The sequence below is a fragment of the Bemisia tabaci genome, chromosome 1, assembly GCF_918797505.1.
Source record: "Bemisia tabaci chromosome 1, PGI_BMITA_v3".
Classification (NCBI taxonomy): domain Eukaryota; kingdom Metazoa; phylum Arthropoda; class Insecta; order Hemiptera; family Aleyrodidae; genus Bemisia; species Bemisia tabaci.
In genome coordinates this window covers 45,115,934-45,138,991 of record NC_092793.1, presented here as the reverse complement: position 1 = coordinate 45,138,991, position 23,058 = coordinate 45,115,934, and the positions used below count along the sequence as shown (strand labels likewise).

The 23,058-nt window shown below is 43.1% G+C and overlaps 3 protein-coding genes across 5 annotated transcripts; 2 read left to right on the top strand and 1 right to left on the bottom strand.

Annotated features, from left to right (window-relative positions):
• The first annotated feature begins 2,190 nt into the window (after window positions 1–2,190).
• LOC109040543 (uncharacterized) lies at window positions 2,191–7,950 on the top strand. 3 transcript variants are annotated; one of them, XR_011900031.1, is made up of 3 exons: window positions 2,191–3,769; window positions 4,761–4,975; window positions 5,760–5,894. XR_011900031.1 is itself a non-coding variant. In XM_019056521.2 (2 exons), the coding sequence occupies exons 1-2, from the start codon at window positions 2,998–3,000 to the stop codon at window positions 4,868–4,870; spliced, it is 882 nt and encodes a 293-aa protein (XP_018912066.2). In that variant the 5' UTR covers window positions 2,191–2,997; the 3' UTR covers window positions 4,871–5,002. The 3 variants fall into 3 exon arrangements, 2 of the variants coding, with proteins under 2 accessions (XP_018912066.2, XP_072157529.1); XM_019056521.2 differs by lacking the exon at window positions 5,760–5,894 and having other exon boundaries at window positions 4,761–5,002; XM_072301428.1 differs by having other exon boundaries at window positions 2,666–4,975; window positions 5,760–7,950.
• Window positions 7,951–10,095: 2,145 nt separating this feature from the next.
• LOC109038603 (uncharacterized) lies at window positions 10,096–11,139 on the bottom strand. Its single transcript, XM_019053707.2, has one exon. It carries the CDS (start codon window positions 11,137–11,139, stop codon window positions 10,096–10,098), a length of 1,044 nt encoding a protein of 347 aa, XP_018909252.2.
• Window positions 11,140–20,570: 9,431 nt separating this feature from the next.
• Window positions 20,571–22,586, top strand: LOC140224022 (uncharacterized). The gene has a single exon (XM_072297072.1). The coding sequence runs from the start codon at window positions 20,571–20,573 to the stop codon at window positions 22,584–22,586; it is 2,016 nt and encodes a 671-aa protein (XP_072153173.1).
• The last annotated feature ends 472 nt before the right edge of the window (window positions 22,587–23,058 follow it).

Sequence of the window (23,058 nt, the reverse complement as noted above, 5' to 3'; positions counted from 1 at the left end):
CTTCCCATTCCCCCCTTTTCCCTACAGTTTTGGTGACCCCGACGTGATTTGACCTTGTCTAGTGACGCGAGACTTGGGATTCATCGTCATCGTTCGTTTAAGTGCATTTTTGGTAACATTTAACTTTGAAAACCTATAACCCTCATAACCTTCTGGATTATCCGATGATTTTATCATCAGCTGAGTGCTCTCCGTGCGCGTCGATAGTCTAACCTCCGATCGCCGGTTTCGCGTTCCGAAATAGCGGAGTAAAGCGAATCGCCATAGTAACACTTTCCGCTTTTGTCCGGGCTGTTAAGATGTTTCATCGTAGTACTGACTTGTGATTGTGCGATTATAAACGGCACCTGTGCTCCTGCTCTCTCAGCTGACATTTCTTCAGACTTTTTACCTCTCCTTTCTCCGCCCGGCGCCTAGCTCACCTTCCTTCACTCCGTCTCTCCGTCGCTCTCTACACCGCATGTTGGTGCTTGATCATATGATTTGAACTCTTTTATTTTTCCTTCCATTTGGGGCCCCATTTGTCATTTTTGTTCTCATGTCTTTTTCATTGTTTATGTACCTCTATAGCCCCTAGTTGGCACCCTCCTTCGCCCCTCATTTGGCAACCTCTCTCGCCCCTAGTTGGCACCCTCTATAGCCCCTAGTTGGCATCCTCTCTCGCCCCTAGTTGGCACCCTCTATAGCCCCTAGTTGGCATCCTCTCTCGCCCCTAGTTGGCACCCTCCTTCGCCCCTAGTTGGCACCCTCCTTCGCCCCTCATTTGGCAACCTCTCTCGCCCCTAGTTGGCACCCTCTATAGCCCCTAGTTGGTATCCTCTCTCGCCCCTAGTTGGCACCCTCTATAGCCCCTAGTTGGCATCCTCTCTCGCCCCTAGTTGGCACCCTCCTTCGCCCCTCATTTGGCACCCTCTCTCGCCCCCAGTCGGCGCTTTCTCTACTTTTTTGTGTATTTCTGTGTATTTTTGTGAATTTAAAACATGTCGGATAACGAATCCCAATGTACGGTTGCGCGGCTTAATGCGTTAAGTGCCACGAAGCTGAGGTACGAAGGTCAGTTACGGAGATTTTCCGATTATTTAGCCCAAAATGCAGCCGACACGTCACAGCTCAAAGTGAGACTTAGTGCCGTAACGCCCATTTTGTCTCAATACTTAAATATTGTACACGAAATTTCCAGCATCAGCGATGCAGACATTTCTGATGACATAAGCAATTTTGAGAGTTTGTATTTCAGTGTGTTGTCAGTTGCCAACGGCAGACTGTCTGATTACGGTTCCAGTTCATCCACTAACGTGAGTGAACACGGCTACAATTTTGCTCAAAGGACTTCCTCCTTGAAAAAACCTATTGTGGGTGCTCAAGTGATGCGGTGGCCCTGAAAAGGGCCGTTTTAGATGGTGATGAGAGACAGGATGGATGGCGTCTGGAGCGAGCGAAGACTGGAGCAGCGTGGCTGGTGCAACTGGACTTGACTGACTTGAGGACTGAGCACGAGTGCCGTAGGTGACCGGGGGCGCTGGTCTTATACCCTCGGGGAGCGATCGTGTCGGCCAATCACGGGCGAGCGCGGGATGCGCCGCGCTGGAGAGGCGGTGATTGGCCGCCACAGTACTCCCCTACGGCTGAGACGGAGTCTCTAAGAATTTGGTGAATTTTGGTATGAGCTTTCTTTATTGTTTGACCAAGTCTGGGAAGCGGAAGTGCACTTTCCTCCCTGATCGGGTCCTGTATTCCGGGGCTTTGGTCTCCGCTTCGTTGGGTGTTGGGGGCGGGACCGCAGCTGGGGCCGGAGTGGTTTTGGGATGTGCGAGCTGTACAGGGGCTGGTTCTTCGGGCAGGATGTAGGCCGGTTTAAGGCGGTCGATGCTGATGTTGACTTGTCTGCCTTTTATTAGAAGTTTGTACACTTTGTCGGTACGCTCTAAGATTTTGTATGGCCCAGTGTAGGGGGGCTGCAGAGATTTACGGCTTGTGTCGTCCCTGAGGAAGGCGTGGGAGCATGTCTTCAGGTCCTTGAATATGAACGTGTTTGCTGTGCCATGGCGAGAGGTGGGTTTGGGCCGAAGATTTGCCATCTGGGTGCGCGGTTTGCTGACGTATTCTGCGGGGTTGTCTTGAGTTGGGTTTGCGACCAGTAGTTCCCCTGGGAGGCGTAGAGGTTCGCCATAGGTCAGCTCTGCGGGTGTTGCTTGGGCGTCTTCTCTAAAGACAGATCTCATGCCTAGAAGTACTAGTGGGAGAGCTTCTAGCCATGTAGAGTTTGGGTGGCACATGATGGCGCTCTTGAGGTGTCTGTGCATCCGTTCAACCATTCCGTTTGCTGCGGGGTGGTATGGAGTTGACCGGATGTGATTGATTCCTAGCTGTTTCTCCAAGGCTCGGAAGAGATGAGATTCAAATTGTCGGCCTTGATCACTGGTAAGCTGGGGAGGTGAACCGAATCTTGAAATCCAGCAGTTTAGGAGGGCTGTTGCGACTTCTTCAGCAGTGATACCCTCTAGAGGTTGTGCTTCTGGCCAGCGGGTGTAGCGGTCGATGACCAGGTGGCAATACTTGTAGTTTTGCGCCAGAGGAAGAGGTCCGATCAAGTCGATGTGGATGTGCTGGAATCGGTTGGATGGAGTGTTGATGGTGCCTAGAGGTGAGTGTACGTGCCGGGAGACTTTGGCTCGTTGACACTCTTGACAGGCTTGGGTCCATCTGTTATGTAGCAGTTGGTAGTGTGTATGAGTAGTGATATTGTCGCTACTTAGGTGTTAGGCCTGCTGGGCAAGGTTGTATCTTTATCAATACACTCTATGGTTATGTCACGCAACTCGTGCTCTTCTCTTTTCCGTCATCCTTAATTTCTTCCGATATAACAAATGGCGACGAGTTTAATTTCTTCCGATCTTCAAAATTCGGAACTCTCTCTCTTCAACGTGTTTTTGCGTTAACGGTCGCGTTTTCCTCGCGCTATCGCTCGATCCCGTGCCGTGAAGTGTGCATCGCATCATGTCGGATGGTGAAGTGGATCCTCCTCAACCTCAAGGCCTCGAAGCTAAACTCGCCCAATTAACTGACTTGGTCCTGCAGCTTGCCGCTTCCCAATCTTCACCGACGGTCCAATCCGCCCCCCGGTTCTCTTTTGATGCTTTCTCCACAACGTCTCAAGAACAGATAGAGGATTACTTCGACAGGTTCGAACTCAAATTGAACTTATGCCATGTGCCTAAAACTCAATGGGCAAACCAGGCTCGAGTGCACATGGGCCCCGAGTTAAATGCATCATTAAATGCTCTTTGTTTTCCTGTCCTTCCTAGCTCGCTTGACTTTGCATCACTCAAAAACAAGCTCATTTCTCACTATGCCAAATCGCGTAACAAATTTAGTGAAGCCATCACCTTCCGGAAGATTCATCAGCACGCTGATGAGTCTATATCAGATTTTGTGTCTCGCCTCAAGACCGGTGCGCGATATTGTGAGTTTGGCGACTTCCTAGATTACTCGCTTAGTATTCAGTTCATCCACGGCCTGTTTAGCGATGGCATCCGCGATGAAATTGTAACAAAGCAACCTGCCAACTTCGATGCTGCTGTCGCTGTGGCGACTAACCTCGAATCTTCCTTTCAAGCCTCTGCCATCCTCAAGCCCACTTCTGTCCAACACTCAACCACTATCAGCAAGTTTTCACATGAAACTAGACCCAAACTCAAGAAAAACTCAGGAAACTATCGGAGCCGCAGTCATCCTCACAGTAAGAACTCACACCGCAGCCCTTCTCACAGTAAGAATTCTCATCGCAATCCTTCTCACAGTAAGAACACAAACTCTTGTTTATCTTGTGGAGGTTCTCATAACCGCAGTACATGTAAATTTAATAATGCTGTCTGTAATTACTGTAAAATCCGAGGTCACATTGTCAATGCATGTAAGAAGAAAAAGTACTCTAATGGTAAAGAAGTTCATGATAATACCAGAAACAATTCTGATAATTCTAAAGTTCATGATTTTCGTCCCGATTCTGATACTTATTATCTGCAACATCAATTTAAATCGATCTCTGGCGGCAGTCCACCAATTTTGCTCGATGTCCTCATCAATGGTAAATCACTCCGTATGGAGCTTGACACAGGTGGTCCCTGTAGCCTTATCAGTCATAGCACGCTCCAAAAATTATTTCCTCGTGCCAGAATGACTAAAATTAATGAAAGTTTCACCTCTTACACTCAAACTAAGTTCAACTGTATAGGTTACATTTGGGCTAAAGTGACTTTCAGGAATCGTACTGAGTACCTCAAATTATTCATCACTGATATCCCTGGCGATAACATTTTTGGTCGTCAATGGATTAAACCTTTTGCAGATCTCCTCTCTCTTCATGAACTCCTCCACAATCAAACTGATATTAACAATGTATGTGCACACAATTCTCTAAACAAAATGAACTCTATTAACCTTAGCAAGTTTCTCGACAAACACAAAGATATTTTTGGGGATAAAGCAGGTACCCTCACTGGACCTCCTCTTGATTTTCACTTCAAGCCAGGTGCAAAACCTAAATTCTGTAGAGCTCGACCGCTTCCCTATTCCATGCTAGATCAGAACGCTGCCCAAATTGATGAAAAAATCAAATCAGGATTCTATAAAATGGTTGATCATTCTGAGTGGGCTAGTCCCACACATGTTGTTGTCAAAAACAACAAGCTGAGAATTACGGGCGATTATAAAACCACTCTCAATCCTAACCTAATAATTGACGACTATCCTATTCCCAGGCCGGAGGAACTCTTTGCAAAAATTCGTGGCTGTAAATACTTTTGCAAGCTGGATGTTAAGGACGCATTCATGCATCTTCGGTGCTCTCAGGCTGCATGCGAAGCGATGACTTTGAACACTCCAACGCATGGGTTAATCCAGCCTACAAGAGCGCAGTACGGTGTCTCTAATATCCCTGCTGCCTGGCAACGTCGTCTGGAGCAAATTTTAAAAGGTACCAAAGGAGCCGTCAATTTTTTTGATGATATATTAGTATTTGGTTCCTCAATTGAAGAAATCTTTGCAATTCTTGACAAACTTTTTCAGAAGCTGAGAGAGGCGGGTATTAAACTCTCTCGCGAAAAATGTCAATTCTTCCTCACATTTATTGAATTTCTTGGTCACATGTTGGATGGAGAAGGAATTCATAAGCTAGATAAACATGTTCAAGCTATAGTTCAAGCAAAGAAACCTGAGTCTGCTGAAGAACTTCGAACATTTTTAGGCAAGGTTACGTACTATCATTCTTTTATTGATAACCTCTCGACACGCACTTATTCTCTAAGGCAAATGCTTCCAACCTCTCATTTTGAATGGACCAAAGCTGGTTTGGCTGCCTATGAAGATCTCAAAAGTGAGCTCATTTCTGACAAGGTATTAACACCTTATGATCCCAGTTTACCGATAACGCTTGCAGTTGATGCAAGTCCAGTGGGACTCGGTGCTGTGTTGTCACACATCATGCCAAATGGCACTGAAAGGCCAATTGCCTATGCAAGCAAAAGTCTTAGTGAAACGCAACAACGTTATGTTCAGCTTGATAGAGAAGCCTTAGCTATCGTCTGGGGTATCAAACGTTTTTTTCAGTATATTTATGGTCGTTTGTTCACCCTTATCACAGATAATGAACCATTATCACACATCTTTGCTCCTGATTCATTATTGCCAAAATTTACTTTGTCTCGATGCTCAAATTATGCCAGTTATCTCACTAACTTTACTTATAATGTCAAATTTAGACCCTCAAAACAGAATGCCAACGCTGATTACCTCTCTAGAAGTGTCAATGGTAACTATGATCCTACTGATGATTTTCCAGACCACTTCCACTCTTTTGTATCGGCGCAAATTGATCAATTGCCCCTCAGCACAGAAGCTATCGCTTTGGAAACTCAACAAGACCCAGAGTTGTCTACACTCTTCCAAGCTCTTGAACAAGGTAAAGACCTCAAAACTCTTGGGTTCAAAGGGAATCAGCTGGAATACTCTATTGTTCAAGGATGCTTAATGCTCGGACATAGGGTCGTCATCCCTCAAAAATTTCGTCAGAAATTATTGGATGAACTGCATCTCGCCCACTTGGGAATATCACCAAAATGAAAGGCATTGCTCGCTCCATCATCTACTGGCCTAACATCGACAAAGACATCGAAAGTATTGCAAAATCTTGTATTCCATGCCTCGAGAATTCAAAAATGCCACCCAAATGCAATAATCATGTTTGGGAATATCCAAAAAAACCCTGAGAACGTGTTCATGCTGATTATGCTGGACCAATTTTTGGCAAATTTCTTCTAGGTAATTGTTGTTGACGCATTTTCAAAATGGACAAAAATCTTCATCACAAGCTCTACAACTAGTGAAAAAACTTCTGAACTGTTGTTTGATTCCTTTGCAGAATTTGGAATTCCAGACATACTTGTAACGGATAATGGTCCTCAATTCACTTCCGCTGAGTTCCGATCCTTCCTCACCGATCAAGGGGTTAGATTCCACAGAAGAATCGCTCCGTACCACCCAAGTACAAACGGACAAGCAGAACGATATGTGCAATATCAGTGAAACAAGCTCTCAGAGCTATGAATGCTACTCCAAAGACACTTCGGCTCTGCTTAAACAAATTTTTAATGCACTATCATCGTGCTCCTCATCAAACCACTAAAGTTCCTCCATCATCTCTTTTCTTAAACAGAATCATAAGAACAAAACTTGACATCATCTCACCACTCTCTGAATCTCACTTAAGTCCTACAGAGGAAAATCTCGAAGAATGTTCCTCCTCAATAGACCTCAAGAATCCGTCTGTTTCCAGTCAAGCCTCTCCAAAAGGTTCTCTTCGTTCTTTCCAAGCTGGAGATACGGTTCTTTTTCGAACATATAATTCAAAAATCAAGTGGTTAAAGGGTACAATCGCAGTTAAACTAGGCAAACTTCATTATTATGTTGATCATCAAGGCACTCAACATAAACGTCGCGTCGACCAACTTCTACCTTTTCACTCCAACTCTATCTCCTCAGTACAACCTCGTCGAATAAGATTTCTTGATGAAATTCAAGTTGTAACACAAGAATCTCCTACCAAACAGCGTTCAAACTTCAGTGGTAGCTCTCCTTGCAAACAGCCTCCTCTACAAATCATCCAAACTCCAGTACCAACTAAACAATCTTCTCTACCAACAAACTCACAAACGTCTCAGAACTCTTCTCAACAACAAGGCACTCAAGCATGTAAGTCCTCACAATCTCAACATACTCCAGAATCTCAAACAAGCCGAAGCTCTCTGCAAGTTCAAAGTCAACCAAGTAATGATCGGTCTCCGCCCAAGCAACAATCTCCAATCTCTCTACAACAATCTAACAAAGCTCTAGTCACTCCAACCAGTCAAGCAAGACCTCTTAATGTCAAATCTCCCGAAACATTTTTTACTCCAGATGAGACAGCAGTTGTTATTACTTTAGATGAATCACCGCCCAAAAGTACAAATCGTACCCCACTATCTAGTGTATCTCGACCCCCCTCAGTAGGTAGAGGGAGGGCAATAATTAGGAAATCTATCAGACCTTCCAAACCTCCAGATCGGTATACTCCTCCTTAATCTATCAATACATACCAATCTGTCTGTAATAGTTCGCTCTATTGAAATTTTATTGTTTAAAAGGTATAAATACTCTAACTCATCTCCTGCCCTTACAGCTCTTGAATTGTAAATCCATTCTCTCTGTATGTTTTTTCTTGTACATTTTAAATCAGAGCTTAAATCTTTCTTGTATGTTTTCCTTTTAAAATCCCTCAGATTTTAAAATGGGCAGGGAGACTGTTATGTAGCAGTTGGTAGTGTGTATGAGTAGTGATATTGTCGCTACTTAGGTGTCAGGCCTGCTGGGCAAGGTTGTATCTTTATCAATACACTCTATGGTTATGTCACGCAACTCGTGCTCTTCTCTTTTCCGTCATCCTTAATTTCTTCCGATATAACACCATCTCCGACAGTCAATATGCATCTTTGGCCAGACGTAGCGATCGGAGATGAGTTTCTGTGTTGCTCTGGTGCCGGGGTGGCTCAGGTTGTGAAGTTGCTTGAAGATCCTTTGTCTGAGTGGGAATGGGACATAAGGTCTTTGCTGCGTTGTAGAGTCGCAGTAGATTTTGATGTCTGTTCCTGGGACGGGAATGAGCGTGAGTTTGATTGAAAGTTTGTCGTCCTTCAAGAGTTCTGGTAGCTCCTGGTCGTCTTTCTGTGCTGCGGCAAGTGTGTTGAAGTCGATCTGGTTTGTGGAAGTGATCGCTTCGATTCTAGAGAATGCGTCAGCGACGACGTTAGCGGAACCTGGTATGTACTGAATGTCCGTTGTGAACTGGGATATGAATGAAAGTTGGTTCATTTGGACGGGCGGCAGGTTTCCATGTTTCTTGTCGAAGACGTAGGTTAGTGGCTTATGATCTGTATAGATCGTGAAGTCCTGACCTTCAACTGCCAGTCTGAAATGGCGGATTGCTTCGTATACGCCCAGGAGTTCTCTGTGCGGCGTGGGCCATTCCTGTTGCCGTGGATTGAGCTTTTTCGAGAAGAAGCCGAGAGGTTGCCACTTGTTGTCGACGAGTTGCTGTAGACAGGCTCCAATCGATGCTTTCGAAGCGTCTGAGAAGAGGCCTATGCTTAGGGGTGCGTCGGCGCTTGGGTGCGCGAGGAGTGTGGCATCTCCGAGGCTCTGTTTGCAGGCTTCAAAGGCGTCCAGAAGGGAAGGTGTCCAGTGAATCGGTTGATTCCCTTTTATGCCAATGAGAGCTTCGTGGAGGGGTGCTTGATAGTAGGCAGCATCTGGCAGGAAAAGGCGGTAAAAGTTCATCATGCCCAGGAATCTGCGTAGACCATGTGCATCTGCTGGAGGTGGGTATTCCATAAGTGCTTTTATGCGGTCTGGGAGTGGTCTGATGCCTTGGGCGGATACTTCGTAACCGAGGAACTCAAGGGAGTCGGCGAAAAAGATGCTCTTCTTGATGTTGATAATGATGCCGTATTTTGCTAATCTCTGAAAAATTAGGCGTAGATGCTTCTTGTGTTCCTTCTTGTCTTTTGAGGCGACCAGGATGTCGTCTAGATACGGGAAGCAGAAGTCTAGGCCTTATAGGACTTCGTCGATGAACCGTTGAAAAGTTTGTCCTGCGTTACGCAGTCCGAAACTCATGTAGAGGAATTCGAATAGTCCAAAGGGAGTGGTGATGGCTGTTTTGGGTACGTCTGCTGGGTTGACGGGGATCTGGGTGTATGCTTTGACCAGATCTATTTTTGAGAAGACCTTACAGCCTTTGAGGTTGACTGTAAAGTCGTGGAGATGGCGAATGGGATATTTGTCGGGTATGGTGCGAGCGTTGAGTGCCCGATAGTCGCCGCAAGGGCGCCATTCGTCATCTTTCTTGGGTGCCATGTGAAGAGGTGAAGACCAGGCGCTTTCGGATCTTTTGATGGTCCCTTCATTGAGCATTGCCTCGAACTCAGCTTTAGCGATTCGATATAGCTTGGGTCGGAGGCGGCGAGGGCGGGATGAGACAGGGGGTCCCTCTGTTGTGCGGATGAAGTGCCGTGTTGAGTGAGGGACCTTGTCTGGTTTTGGGCTGCCTGGCGGGCGAGTCAATTCTGGGAATTCTGCGAGGATGCTGCAGTTGGTGGCCGAGATTTCCTTGACGCTGGGTTGGTTGCTGGTTGCTTGGCTTCCTTGGGCTGAGAGTGAGGTAACCCCGTCCACGAGCTTCATCTTGTGGCAATCGGGGAGTAGGTGGTACTCAGCTAGAAAGTCCGCGCCAATGATGGGAACCGTCGACGTCGGCGATGATGAACCGCCAGGAAAAAGCGCGTCGTAGGCCGAGGTTTAATTTCATGGGCAGGAACCCATAGGTTTTGATGAATGATTCGTTCGCTGCTTTTAGTTCATAATTTGTTGATTTTAAATGACCTGGTAGTAGACGTCTAGGAAAACAGCATAAGTCAGATCCTGTGTCTATTAGGAAGCTGTTGTTGCTGTCTCTGTCTTTAATGAAGAGGCGGTTGGACCGTGTGGGGCAGCCAGCAGCCGCCACTATTGGCTGCCGTTGTCGTTTGTTGAGCTAAGGTATTTGCATGGTTGATGGCACTTGCGAGCCTCTTTTCCGAAATTCTCATGATAGAAACAATATCCTCTCTCGGATTTGAACGGCTTGGGTGAACTATAGCGTGAGCGAGATTTGGAGCGGGAACGGCTTCTGTTTCTATCGATATTCCTCTCCAGGTTCTTGACTTTAACGTCTAAGAGGTCAAATTTGTGACTGAGGGCTGTTAGCATTTCTTTGATGTCGGTTAAAGGGTCAGAAGGTTTAGAGATTTGGTGAACTGAGGGAGGAGGGATGGTTTGATTTGTGGCGGAAGTGGAATGAACGGAATGAGGGATGGTTTCCGCAATTCGGTCTGCCACATCGGCTATCTCAGTCAGCGTGTTGTTGCTGGGTTGGGCTTGCAAAATGCCTTGCACGTAGGCGGGTAGCCTGCTTAACCAAAGTGGTTTCATGATGTTGTCAGCAATTGGTGTGCTACCTGCGACAGTTTTGAGTCTGCGTAGGAATTGGGATGGTTCCAAATCGCCAATTTCCTCCTCTTCGAGTAGTTTCTTGAGGCGTGAATTTTCGCTTAGTGAGAAGCGGTTGATTATTTCCTTCTTCAGAGTGGTGTAAGGAATGTTTACACTAGGTCCAGCTCGGATTAAATCGTTTATCTCGACCAGCCATGAACCTTCGCTTTGACTGATAACGGTACGATATTTATCAATTTCAGCGTTTATGCCGTAATCGGCAAAAATAGATTCGATTTGAATGAACCATAGGTCCGGCATTTCGGGGCAGAATGAAGGTAATTTGATTTTTCGCTTCATGATTTGTTTGTTAGATGAGGTGGAGAGATTTTGTTCCTCTTCCAGCTTGCGTTCAGCGTCCTTGATGAATTCAAATTCTTGGCGGAGGAGATTTAGATTTTCTTCGAGTAATTTACAGCGAGAAGAGGACTGAACTTGTAGAGCTTCAGCTTCAGCCAGGTATTGTTTTACCTTTGCTGGGTCTTGCATATCTTCATCGGTCAATGTTGGGATGCTCATGATTGACTCCAAAAGGTGTGACGGGATGAGTAGAAAAGTTGACTTGGTAGATCGTTAGCGCAGTCGGAGCGTAGTTCAAACGTCGGGAGTCACCACTGTGGTGCTCAAGTGATGTGGTGGCCCTGAAAAGGGCCGTTTTAGATGGTGATGAGAGACAGGATGGATGGCGTCTGGAGCGAGCGAAGACTGGAGCAGCGTGGCTGGTGCAACTGGACTTGACTGACTTGAGGACTGAGCACGAGTGCCGTAGGTGGCCGGGGGCGCTGGTCTTATACCCTCGGGGAGCGATCGTGTCGGCCAATCACGGGCGAGCGCGGGATGCGCCGCGCTGGAGAGGCGGTGATTGGCCGCCACACTATATTCCAACATTTGATGGTTCGATCGAGAACTGGATGAGTTTTCGGCAAATGTTCAACTGCATTGTTCATGCAGATAGGTCTCTTTCTTCAGTTCAAAAGTTGTTTTATTTAAAATCTGCTTTAAAAGGAAATGCTGCTGCTCTATTGCAGAATTTAGAGTTAACAAATGAAAATTATCCAGCAGCGTTAGAAATTTTATCAGAGCATTCTGATAATCAGCGAGTCATTGTGGATAAACATGTCAGTTTTCTAGTTAATTTGCCAGACGTGTGTACAGAAGAGTCAACTCGTAAATTAATTATCCAAGTTCAACAGGCTTGTCATGCATTAGATGCATTAAAGGTAGAAACGAAAACTTGGGATCCGATTTTGATTTTCTTAATTACTAGTAAATTTGACAAAGAGACTTTGAGTGAATGGGAAAAAGTGGCTCCCAAAAAAGAATGCCCAACTAAGAGCCAATTGTTTGATTTTTTGGAAAGACGGTGTCAGGTATTGCGAGCGTTGACTGTGTCAACATTGGCAAATGATCAGCGAGAGCAAGGTAAGAGTCTTAAAAATTCCACAAAAATCGGAAATAGCTTTCGATGTCCTCTTTGCAATCAAGCACACAAAATTTATCAATGTCCTGAATTTTTGTCTATGTCTGTTAGAAGTAGAATTGTTAAAGCAAAAAATCTTGGATTATGCCTAAATTGTCTGAGAAAACATGAAGAAAAATGTTCTTCAGTCAGAACATGTTACGAGTGCTCCAGAAAGCACCATACTTCTTTGCATTTACCACAGTCCACAAATCAAGAAGTAGTTCTCTACTCCAAGTCCAAGTCATCCTGACTATCCACTGCTCGCGTCCGCCTTATCGGTTCCGACGGACGTACAGAAATCTGCCGCTCGCTATTAGACTGTGGCAGCAGTGCTAATTTTATTTCACAGGATTTAGCAGCCACTTTAAAGAACAAAGTAGAATCGATACAGGGAATAAAAATTATAGGTGTAGGAACATCAATCTCGAAATTTCGTACTGTTATCACAGTGCAATCTTTGAACTCGAAATTTTCTTTTGAAGCAACTTGTGCAGTGTTGCCAAGTCTGCCACTAATTATTCCAGATAAAACGTTTCCAAAGTACGATATTACTTCATCCAAGGTAGAATCGAAATTGGCCGACCCTATTTATTTTCAACGGGGCGAAGTACCTACATGTTATTTTCGGTGCATCAATTTTTTGGAGTTTATTGAAATTCAAAAAATATTCATTAGGCCCTGAACTCCCAATTTTGCAAAGTGCGAAATTAGGATGGATTTTGACACCTGTTAATAATTTATCTCTATCTTCTTATCAACATAAGTATAAAAATGATAGTAAACAAACAGAAATAGGCATGTTTCAATGCCACTCATTACAGTCAGCTAAACAGACGCATGAAGCTGAGATATTATTTAGGTCGTCCCTAAAGATCGACACAGATGGAAGATTTATGGTGAAACTACCTTTGAAAGATTCTCCAGCAATTTTAGGTGATTCGTATGGCTCAGCACTTCCCAAGTAGCATGGATTGCAATTTCATTGCAATGGATTGTGAGTTGATTGCAATTTTTGCTTGTTGCCTATACGTTCATTTGAAGGCGCTTAAAAAGTTGCAATTTTATTGCAATAAGTTTGCAAGAAATGTAGATTATGCTTGTTGCCTAACCTCTTTTTCAAGGCACTATAAAGACTGCAATTTCGGTGCAATCATGTTGTAACAAATTCACGCCATGTGCCTGGCATCCAATTCTCTAGTTGTTTTAAAGTTTTTTCGACTTAAATGTCTCACCTAACCCATATAGCCCAACATATTTTGAAAATATTGTCACCTTTATCAAAATATTTTCATGGCAATATTGTAATTAAAATATTTTCAAAATATTTTTAAAACATTTTAAAGGAATATTTTGAAAATGTTTACAAAAAATATTTTTAAAATAATTCAAAAATATTGCCTGTAAACATGCATGTTAAAAATATTCCTTAAGAAAGTTTTGAAAATATTTTAAAAATATTTTTTGAAAATATTTTTAAGTTCTCAAGTTAGTATGTGGTGTAATTTACACCGGTGTAAATTTAGTGTGAGTACCTATTACGTGATATCGAAAAAAAAAAATCAGACAAAAAAAATATGAAAAAAATAAATAACACGAAAAAAAATAAATAATAGGCAAAAGAAAGAAGCCTGAGAAAAAACGGCGTTAATCAAATCTATGATGAATGTTGAGCCACGCACTGACGCAATGCATGCGATAACAGCCTTAACAGGCGTGATTTCAACCCAGCTCATCATCAGCTCCCTGTAGCTCAGTGGAAGAGTGCTCCGCTATGACATTCGCGGGTCGGGTTCAAGCCCACTCAAGGGCGTCCGGTATTTTATGCTGCTAAACGTCGTAGGACATTAGGTAAGCATGGGTTCGAATTATTATAATTTCCCCGGAAAATTTAGGGGTTGAAATTTAAAGGTCGTCAATATTGAAATTTCTTTGCAAAAAAAAAATTGCAACTTTTTTACAATGAGGGGGTCAGATGTTGTAAAATAATTGCAATTTTCTTGCAAGAAAGTTGAAATCATCTGGAAATTTTATTTCATTTAAATTGCAATTTTTTCGTTGCAAAATGCTACTTGGGTTAGACGTTTATTTTCTCTCGAAAGAAAATTATCAATTCATCCGCAGCTACGAAAACAATATAATGAATTCATGCACGAATACTTAGAATTGGGGCATATGTCTCCAGTTCATTCTGATCAAGGAGAAAACTTACCGACTTATTATATTCCTCACCATTGCGTTTTCAATGAAAGTAGCTTAACAACCAAATGCCGTGTAGTATTCGATGCATCAGCGCCTAGCTCTAATGGTATTTCTCTTAATTCAATTCTTCACGTAAGGTCCTAAAATTCAGCATGACATTGTTGATTTACTGATAAGGTTTGGTAGATTTGCGGTTGCAGTAACAGCTGGCGTTACAAAAATGTATCGTCAGATAAAAATAGACCCTGAACATAGAAGGTTGCAGAGAATTCTGTGGCGTGAAAATGAGCCGGTACAAATTTTTGAGCTAAAATACTGTGACGTATGGGACTGGTTTAGCTTCTTTCCAAGCTGAAAGATGCCTGCAACAAGCTGGACATAAAAAAGCTCATATTTGTCCAGAGCCTGCGCTTACAATCACAAAAGAGTTTTATGTTGACGACTTCGTCACTAATAAAAAATCAATAGGTACCATTAGCTGTAACATCCATCAAAGGAGTTATCAGTATTTTAGCACCACGTGGTTTTGAACTTCGAAAGTGGGTATCTAACGTGCCCCATGTATTAAATGCTTTAAATTTAGATAGGTACCTCAAAACCATTCATGATTCTCTCACATGAAGACGATCACCAGGTTTTAGGGGTAACTTGGAACCCTAAAGCTGATATTTTCATTTTAAATTGTAAGCTCCAACTACCTAAGGATTCTACTAAAAGAGCAGTATTAGCATCGATAAATAGTATTTATGACCCACTTGGGTTATTGCACCCGATTATAATTAGAGCTAAACTTTTCTATCAAAAATTTATGGACTCTCAAATTGCAATGGGATGATAATTTATCGTCGGAGGACACTTCGGTGTGGACAGACATTGTGACTGAACTTCAGTTGGTTGCGCGTGCCGAGGCAAGTCATTGCAACTTCAAATAAATTAATTTGTGTTCATGGGTTTTGTGACGCATCTCCCCGCGCTTATGGCGCATGTGTATATTTATATCATCCCAACTATTAAATGGAAATTTTCAGAGTTACTTATATATTATGTTCTAAATCTCGACGTGTTGCATCAAAAAAGCCAGTAACTCTTCCAAAATTGGAATTATGCAGTGCGGTGTTGCTTGCTGAACTAGTGTATCGTATTTTAAGTACCTATATTAAATGTACCTAAATATAAATTATGTAGGTATTGATGTGGTCTGACAGCAACATTGCGCTAAGTTGGATTAAAAATGTTAACACAAATACACAAGTGAGTAAAGACGGATTTATATCCCGTAGAGTTGAACTGATAAGAAAATACCTATGTACTGACAACTGGGGTTACATACCCTCAGCTGAGAACCCTGCTGATCTTCTTACTAGAGGAGTCAATGCTAAAAAACTGGGAGAATCCCCTCTATGGTGGTTTGGTCCGCCATGCATTAGAAGTGCTGAAGCTGTTTCCAATGCTTCACCTAGGATATTCGTAGAGCCACAAAACGTTGATATTGTTTGTTTGAGTGCGGTTTATTGTGAGCCAATGTTTTTATTTTTGAGATATTCAAGTTTTAATAAGTTACTACGTGTAACCTCGTACTGCCTTAGATTTATTGACAATTTAAAGCAGAACTTACAAAGGAGTACCTAATAAAAGAACTGGGCACTTAACTTGTGAGGAGTTGAATAATACCAAATTAAGATCGTGCAAAATCGCACAAAAAGAGAGATTTTCTTATGAGTATAGCTTATTGAGTAAAAATGAAGAGTTGCCAAAAAGTAATTCAATCATCAGTTTAAGCCCTTTCGTCAAAAACGGTTTAATTCGTGTCGGAGGAAGGCTACAAAATGCATCAATTCCCCACGATACAAAACATCAAATTTTACTGCCTAAGGATCATCCTTTATCGTCTTTGATTGTTGCATCAGAGCATATCAAAGGGTTGCATTGCGGCCCACAGTTATTACTTTCTTTGGTCAGAGCGACATTTTGGCCAATTAATGGTTTAAAGTTGGCCAAGAAAATAGTCAATTCATGTGTGCCATGCCGTAGAGTAAGACCATCCCACATAACGCAGTTGATGGGAAACTTACCACAAGAAAGAGTCACACCTGCGAGACCATTTACAGTCATAGGCTTGGACCATTGTGGACCATTCAAAGTGCGCTTGCAACCTAACCAAAAAGCTGTTAATTTATTGTATATTGTTGTATTTATATGCTTCGCATATATTTATATGATTGGTTCTGCAATGACCGATATATATTAAATACTAAAGCAGAACATCCAACTTCGTCGGTCACAAATTGGAAGTTAATTAAAAATTTATAAGAAAAATTTTGGAAACGTTGGTCATTGGAATATTTGCATCAGCATGCAGCAACAAAGATGTAAATGGGTAAAACAAACCGATATTAGGGTCAATACATTAGTGATATTAAAGGATAAGTTCTTGCCTCCTCTGCTTTGGAGAATGGGCAGAATTATAAAGCTTCACCCAGGTAATGACAACATACCTAGAGTAGTATCAATCAAGACCAGCTCTGGCACTTTGATACGTAGCATCTCAGAAATTTGCCCTGTTCTAGACCCGGCTTAGATAGCCCGCCCGGGGGTGGCACCCTGTACGATTTTGACTGTATCATGTATATATCTCTTGTATGTATCTATGGTTACGCACCACCACTTGTCTTTCTGATCCTCTCTCACGTTCATACACGCTCTTCTGATCCCGATAGATTTGTCCTTATTTCCTTCCCATTCCCCCCTTTTCCCGGGCCTACAGGCCCCTGTTTAGCCGATTATGGTGAAACTTTGGATCAGGGGGTATTTTCGGACGGGAAATTCGAATTTGGTGTCTAATTCTAATATTAAGAAATACAAGATGGCGGACATGGCCTAAAATGCTATCTCGGCCCCTGTCCAGCCGATCTTGGTGAAACTTGGTATCGGGAGGTATTTTTGGACGGGAACCTCGAACTGCGGGTCAAATAATGAAAATTCAGAAATCCAAGATGGTGGACATGGCCTAAAATGCTAACTCGGCCCCTGTCCAGGTGATCGCGGTGAAACTTTGTACAAGAGGGTATTTCTAGTCGGGAAACTCGAATTTCCGGTCAAATTTTAAAAATTCAGAAATCCAAGATGGCGGACATGCCCTTTTTGTCCTCTCCAAGCCCAAAGCCCGACCTAACTGTTCAAGGAAAACACGCATTTTAAGTTTTTGATACCCAAAGGGCTACCCTTACCCTCGGTATGGTATGTCATTTTTCTAAAAGTATCGTTAAGTCCCGCTCCACCGGGTTTTCCTAGTGATTCCTGCCATTAAAATCACCCTATATAAATTTGAACTTGATCGGTAGGTCCAAAAATTGTCCAATTAAGTTCAAATTTTTAGTGGGTGATTTTAATGGCAGGCATTACTAGGAAACCCCAGTGGAGTGGGACTTTTCGAAATTTTTGGAAAAATGACATACCCTATTGTGGGTAGCGGTAGCTCTTTGGGTGTCTGAAACCTCAACATGCGTGTTTTTCTTGAACAGTTAGGTTAGGCTTTGGGCCTGGAGAGGGCAAAAGGGGCCTGCGCAGTGCGCATTCTCCCTGCATGGCCTTGGGAAGCCCTGTTCTTAGGACTCTTAGCTCTGAAATATTGTATTTTCCACGAAGAATTACCTTACGATAGTTCAGAGTTGCAGCTTATCCAGGGATGTTAGTTTAGGTATTTGGAAGAAAACTATCGTTCATCGGGTGGATTTTAAGCACGGTAGCACCAGCCGCGCAGCCCCCCCCCCTTTATCTTTGGAAGGTCTCTAATTTGATTGAAAATTGAGAGACGGAATATTTTTCTACTCTATATTTATTGAACTTCTGCGTGGATTCCATCTTGACCATAACTGACCACGTTTTCAACGCAATTTTTGGATACGAGAATGGCCCCCCATAAAAAATCCCTAAAAAATCGTTGGGGGTCTTGACGATATGAAATTTAGATTCTTTTTGGTCATTTCCCTGTTCGACTAACCACTTTTCAAAACACCAAAACCAGTTTTCCTTTAAAAAAGGCCGGGTGTGGTAGGTCTGGGCCACCTTATACATATATATCAAATCTAGAATTTCCTGAGAAAGTTCGGTCTCCTGAAAATCTAATCGGTCTTCGGGCACCCGAATGGCGGGAAACTAACGGTGGTGATGTACTGCGGTAGTCAAATTACAATCTTCTCTCATTTTCCACTGACGTGTGTTAAAATAAAACGTCTTTCTTTGTGAAGTTATTGCTTGTCCACTAGAGATAACATAAATGAGATTCGATTCTTTAATTATAAAGATATAAGTTAGACTTTAATTTTGTTCTCACATACGAGGAGTAGATAGACATTTGACAGAAGTCGTAGAAACCTGTGCTCGCTTCTGATTAGTGCCGGATGACATCATCCGGCGCGGCGCGAAACTGGGGCGTTTTAAATTTGCGGATAAGTTGCGCGATTTGAACTGCGTATTTTTCAGTTACTGAGTTACTTTTTCGCATTTTCAATGTTCGCATCGTGTTCTTCGCGTCATTTACCTTCAGACAAATGTAGACGCAAGTCAAAATTCGTTCATAGTTTAGTGACCCATTACCCCACGATGTTGGGTAACTGAGTCACAGCAAAAACAGAAAATTTTAGAAATTTGTGGGGAAAAATTGAAAGATGAAATTCGACTTAAGACTCATCCTACATTTAGACTAGATGTTATACCTACTAAAGAAAATAAAAAAGTAGCCTCTACTGTCGAGATAATGATTGGGGAAAAATCATGAAGTTAAAATTTTGACATTTTTCTCCGAACTCTTGCCCAGTTACCCGACCTCACCTCATCATTTTAATAATATGAATTTCATATTTCTTTGGATGGCCAAATGAGAAATTCGCCATTTTGACATGGAATGTATAAGCCCAAGACATCCTCAAAGCATAATTTAACTAATTTTTGGGGTTCATTAGGTCACACATGGTGTTCAGTCAGGGACTGATTTTTATTTTCATCCTTTTTCATTGCAACGCGTGCGAGCAGCCACCGTGACCGCCGCGTCGGCCAGCGCACTCCTTCCCTCCGCGCTCGACCGGCAAAAGGCTAGTACCGCGCCAATCCACTAGATCGCGCGCGGGTCTTGTAAGCCATCCCGTTCCTTTTGATCCCGCTTTTCCAGGAAAAGACTCGGGAAAGTTTTATTTTTACTTTTATATCCTAAGGAGGACACCATACAGTTACTTTTAGTTCACTCAGATTTTCATTTTGTTTCGATAAGAAGTTCAGGTTTTAGTTTATTGTTTGATCTCGCGAATATCGAGCCGAAACAGCTCCAAGTAGGGTCCCCCGTGTGGCCGACTAATCTTCGCCTTCGTTTGCCGATCTTCTCCCACTGGTATTCCAGCGGTGCTTTTCGTGTTTTCTTCGCTTCTCTTTCGCCATCTCACTGGTATCCAGTGACGTTTAGATTTCCTACTGGAGTCCAGTAGTGTTTCTTATAGGTTTCTTGCTATCTTTTTTTATTTTCGTTTGTTAGGTTCCTGCTGGCATTCCAGCAGTGTGCCCTACTGGTATTCCAGTAGCGATTCAGATCCGCGTCTTAGTATTAAGTTTCTACAAAGCTCTTCAAGCTTTAGGTAAATTGTAACGTAGTAAAGCTCTTCAAGCTAGATTTCTTATTTCATCAGTGTTTTTCTCGGCAAATTTGTAACTCTTGATCTTTTCTTCTTTTCAATAGCGTAAGTATCAATTTCTCCATGTTCATCTAAATTAGTTTAAATCTTCCGTTCATGAGTTTCTTTTTCGTTTACGTTTAAGATTCAAAATTCTCGCGTTTCCTTTTTTTTCAAACCCAGACTCGCTCTGAAGCCGGCTCCGCGCAGCCTGGTATTCCAAATCGTCTCGTAAGACTCAATTAGGGAATCCAGACTTGTTCTGTAGCCGGCCCCGCGCGGCCTGGTAGCCTTTCGTACAATAAAACATACAGTCCACTTTCCAAAATTGCTCATTTCTTTCTCTCATTTATTTTTCTAATTTTATTTTGGGCCTCTGCCCAAACATTTGGTCCTGCTCGGTCCGGATCCGCTGATCCATTATCTTTGAAGTGTTTGAAATTTTAAATGAATATATTGGTGATCTGAGGGACCTCGGAACATTTGATTGTCCGACTTGGATCCTCTGATCTATCATATTTGTAATTTTTGCAGTTTTTCTTTGGTGTTTGTATTTGTTATTTGTTTGAATCTAAGGCAAAAGGTCTCTCCTGTCTTTGTTTGAAAATTCTGATTATCAAAGAAGCAGCATGGCATCCGATGATAGTAATGCCTCCCAGGTAAAAGCAAAGAAAGTCACTGACTTAGAGATCGAGTTGATCTGTCTAAAAAATAAGCGGAAAATCTACGGTCGGCAATTAGAGGCTTGCTATGAAGTTGCCGAGCGCTGCCTGGCAGTGAAAAAATTGTCGCCTGAATTCATTTGCCGGCAGGAAGATTCAAGACAATCTCTAAAGAACCTTCAAGAAACGGTCATGTCCTGCTACGAAATAGAGTTACGGTTAAACCCAGAGGCAAGTTTTGATCAAAGCAGCGAGTTGATAGAGCATTTCACCGATGTGTATTTCAAAATTGCGGAGATTAAGAAAAGGCTGACTGATGCACTGGAGTCCACCGGCACAGCTGATAACTCTAATCCGCTGATGAACAACACTACGATCATTTCAAGCAATGCGCCCACACTGCCTCGAATTACTTTGAAAACTTTCGACGGCACAATAAGCGCATGGCCGGAATATCGCGCGAATTTTGAGTCTCTGATCCATCACCATGAGTCCCTGACTCCGAGTGCCAAGCTGAACTATTTGAGGACCACTCTGTCTGGCCCTGCTTTAGCACTCGTAAAGGAGTTACCCATTACGGACGTGAATTATCCAATAGCGTGGGATGCTCTTATTGGGATGTACGAGAATAAGCGCATGATTGGTTCAAGCTTGCTGAACAAACTCCTAAGTTTTTCCGCCATTCAAAACGAAAACAAGAATGATCTATCGAACTTCATGTCGACTTTTGGTGAGTGCGTTTCAGCGATTAAAACTCAGGAAATTGCTGACCTCGGGGACTTTATGACTCTACACATAGCTTTGAAATGCCTTCCTAAATCTCTTGTAAAAACTTTTGAGAGAAGGCAAACGAGAGAGACCATGCCCACGACCAAGGATCTATTGAAATTTGTCCAGAGACAAATTGAAATTTTAGACTTGACGGCGAGTGCACCCATGAGCAGTTCTTCGAGTGAAAGTTCCAAGAAGTATAGTCATGACTCCAGTCCAAAGAGATCTTTCACAGCCACTGCGCACTCACCTACCGAGAAAACTAGATCTCGGTGTCTATGTGATTGTGATCATTTTCTTTATAAATGTCCAAAGTTTATTGAAGCCAGCGTCGACGAACGCAGGGATTTTGTCGAGAAAAATCATTTGTGCACCATCTGTCTTCGCAGTGGAAATCATCAAGACCGATGTGATTCTGGTCTAACTTGCAGAGTGTGCAATGACGGACACAATACTTTGCTTCACTGTGACATGCCCAAAGAGGCCGACCCTCAGCTCTCCGACCGTAAAGAACGAGTCAAGCGCAAGAACTCCTCGAGCTCTGAATCCCAAGCGGAGCAAGAGACTGCAGACTCTTCAGGTGATGAATCTAAGAGAGTGCATCAAGCTCTCAAGTCCAATCCCACCGAGACAGTATTACTAGGTACTGCGGTCGTTCGAGTCAAGGGTGCCGACGGACGCTTCCATAAGGTCCGGGCTATGATTGACAGTGCCTCGATGACGACAATCATTCGAGATGACTGTGCCCGACGGCTAGGTTTACCCAGGGACGCTACCTCTGAGCGAATCATTGGATTAGCTGACCAATCGATCCCTGGCGTAAGTGCCTCTACTGTTTGTATTATTAAACCCAACAAGTCTGGGAAACCAATATTCAGGAGTAATGCTGTAATTATGGAGAAAATTACCACGCAAATGCCGACCACGAGTGTGCCCGAGCCCATTAGCTCCAAGTATAGGCACCTACAACTTGCGGATCCTCGTTTCTTTGAGCCTCAGGATGTTCAACTCCTGATCGGTGCGGATATTTTCCCGTACATCTTCACTGGAAAACGTGAGACCACAACCCCAAATGAACCGGTTGCTCTGAGCAGCGTCTTTGGTTGGGTCATCGTGGGTCCATGTTCAAAAGGATCTGCAGCTTCTCCGAAATCTGAGTCCTTGTCAAAAAAATCACACCTGGTCGTCATCGAGCGACCCCAAGAATCCTAATTGCGAGGCTACCCCTCAAGTGTCCTCAACCAATAAGGGACCCCCAGATGAACAGGTGTCTGCGAAACCTGCATGTAAGAGACGACGCAAGCGCTCTCCTGCGAAAGGCGTGATGTCAATCAGACCACCCTCAAATAACCACTTAAGATGGAAGTCGACATCTCGCATTCTGAAATCTCTTTGAGGCCTTACAACCCTCCTAAAGAGTTTTGGGTGTCAGTCTTGACTTTTTTACGAGGCTTTACAACCCTCAAGCAATTTTTTTAGTTACTCTTTACTTACTACAATACTCTTAACTTCATGAACCATATTAACCATGTTCTTAATCGAAGCTTCTTTAATTTCTTCTCTTTGTACCCCCTCCGACTTAAGGAAGTTTTTTGGTTTAGAAACCGGGTGGTTTCAACGGGGCGGGTATGTTCAGTCAGGGACTGATTTTTTATTTTCATCCTTTTTCATTGCAACGCGTGCG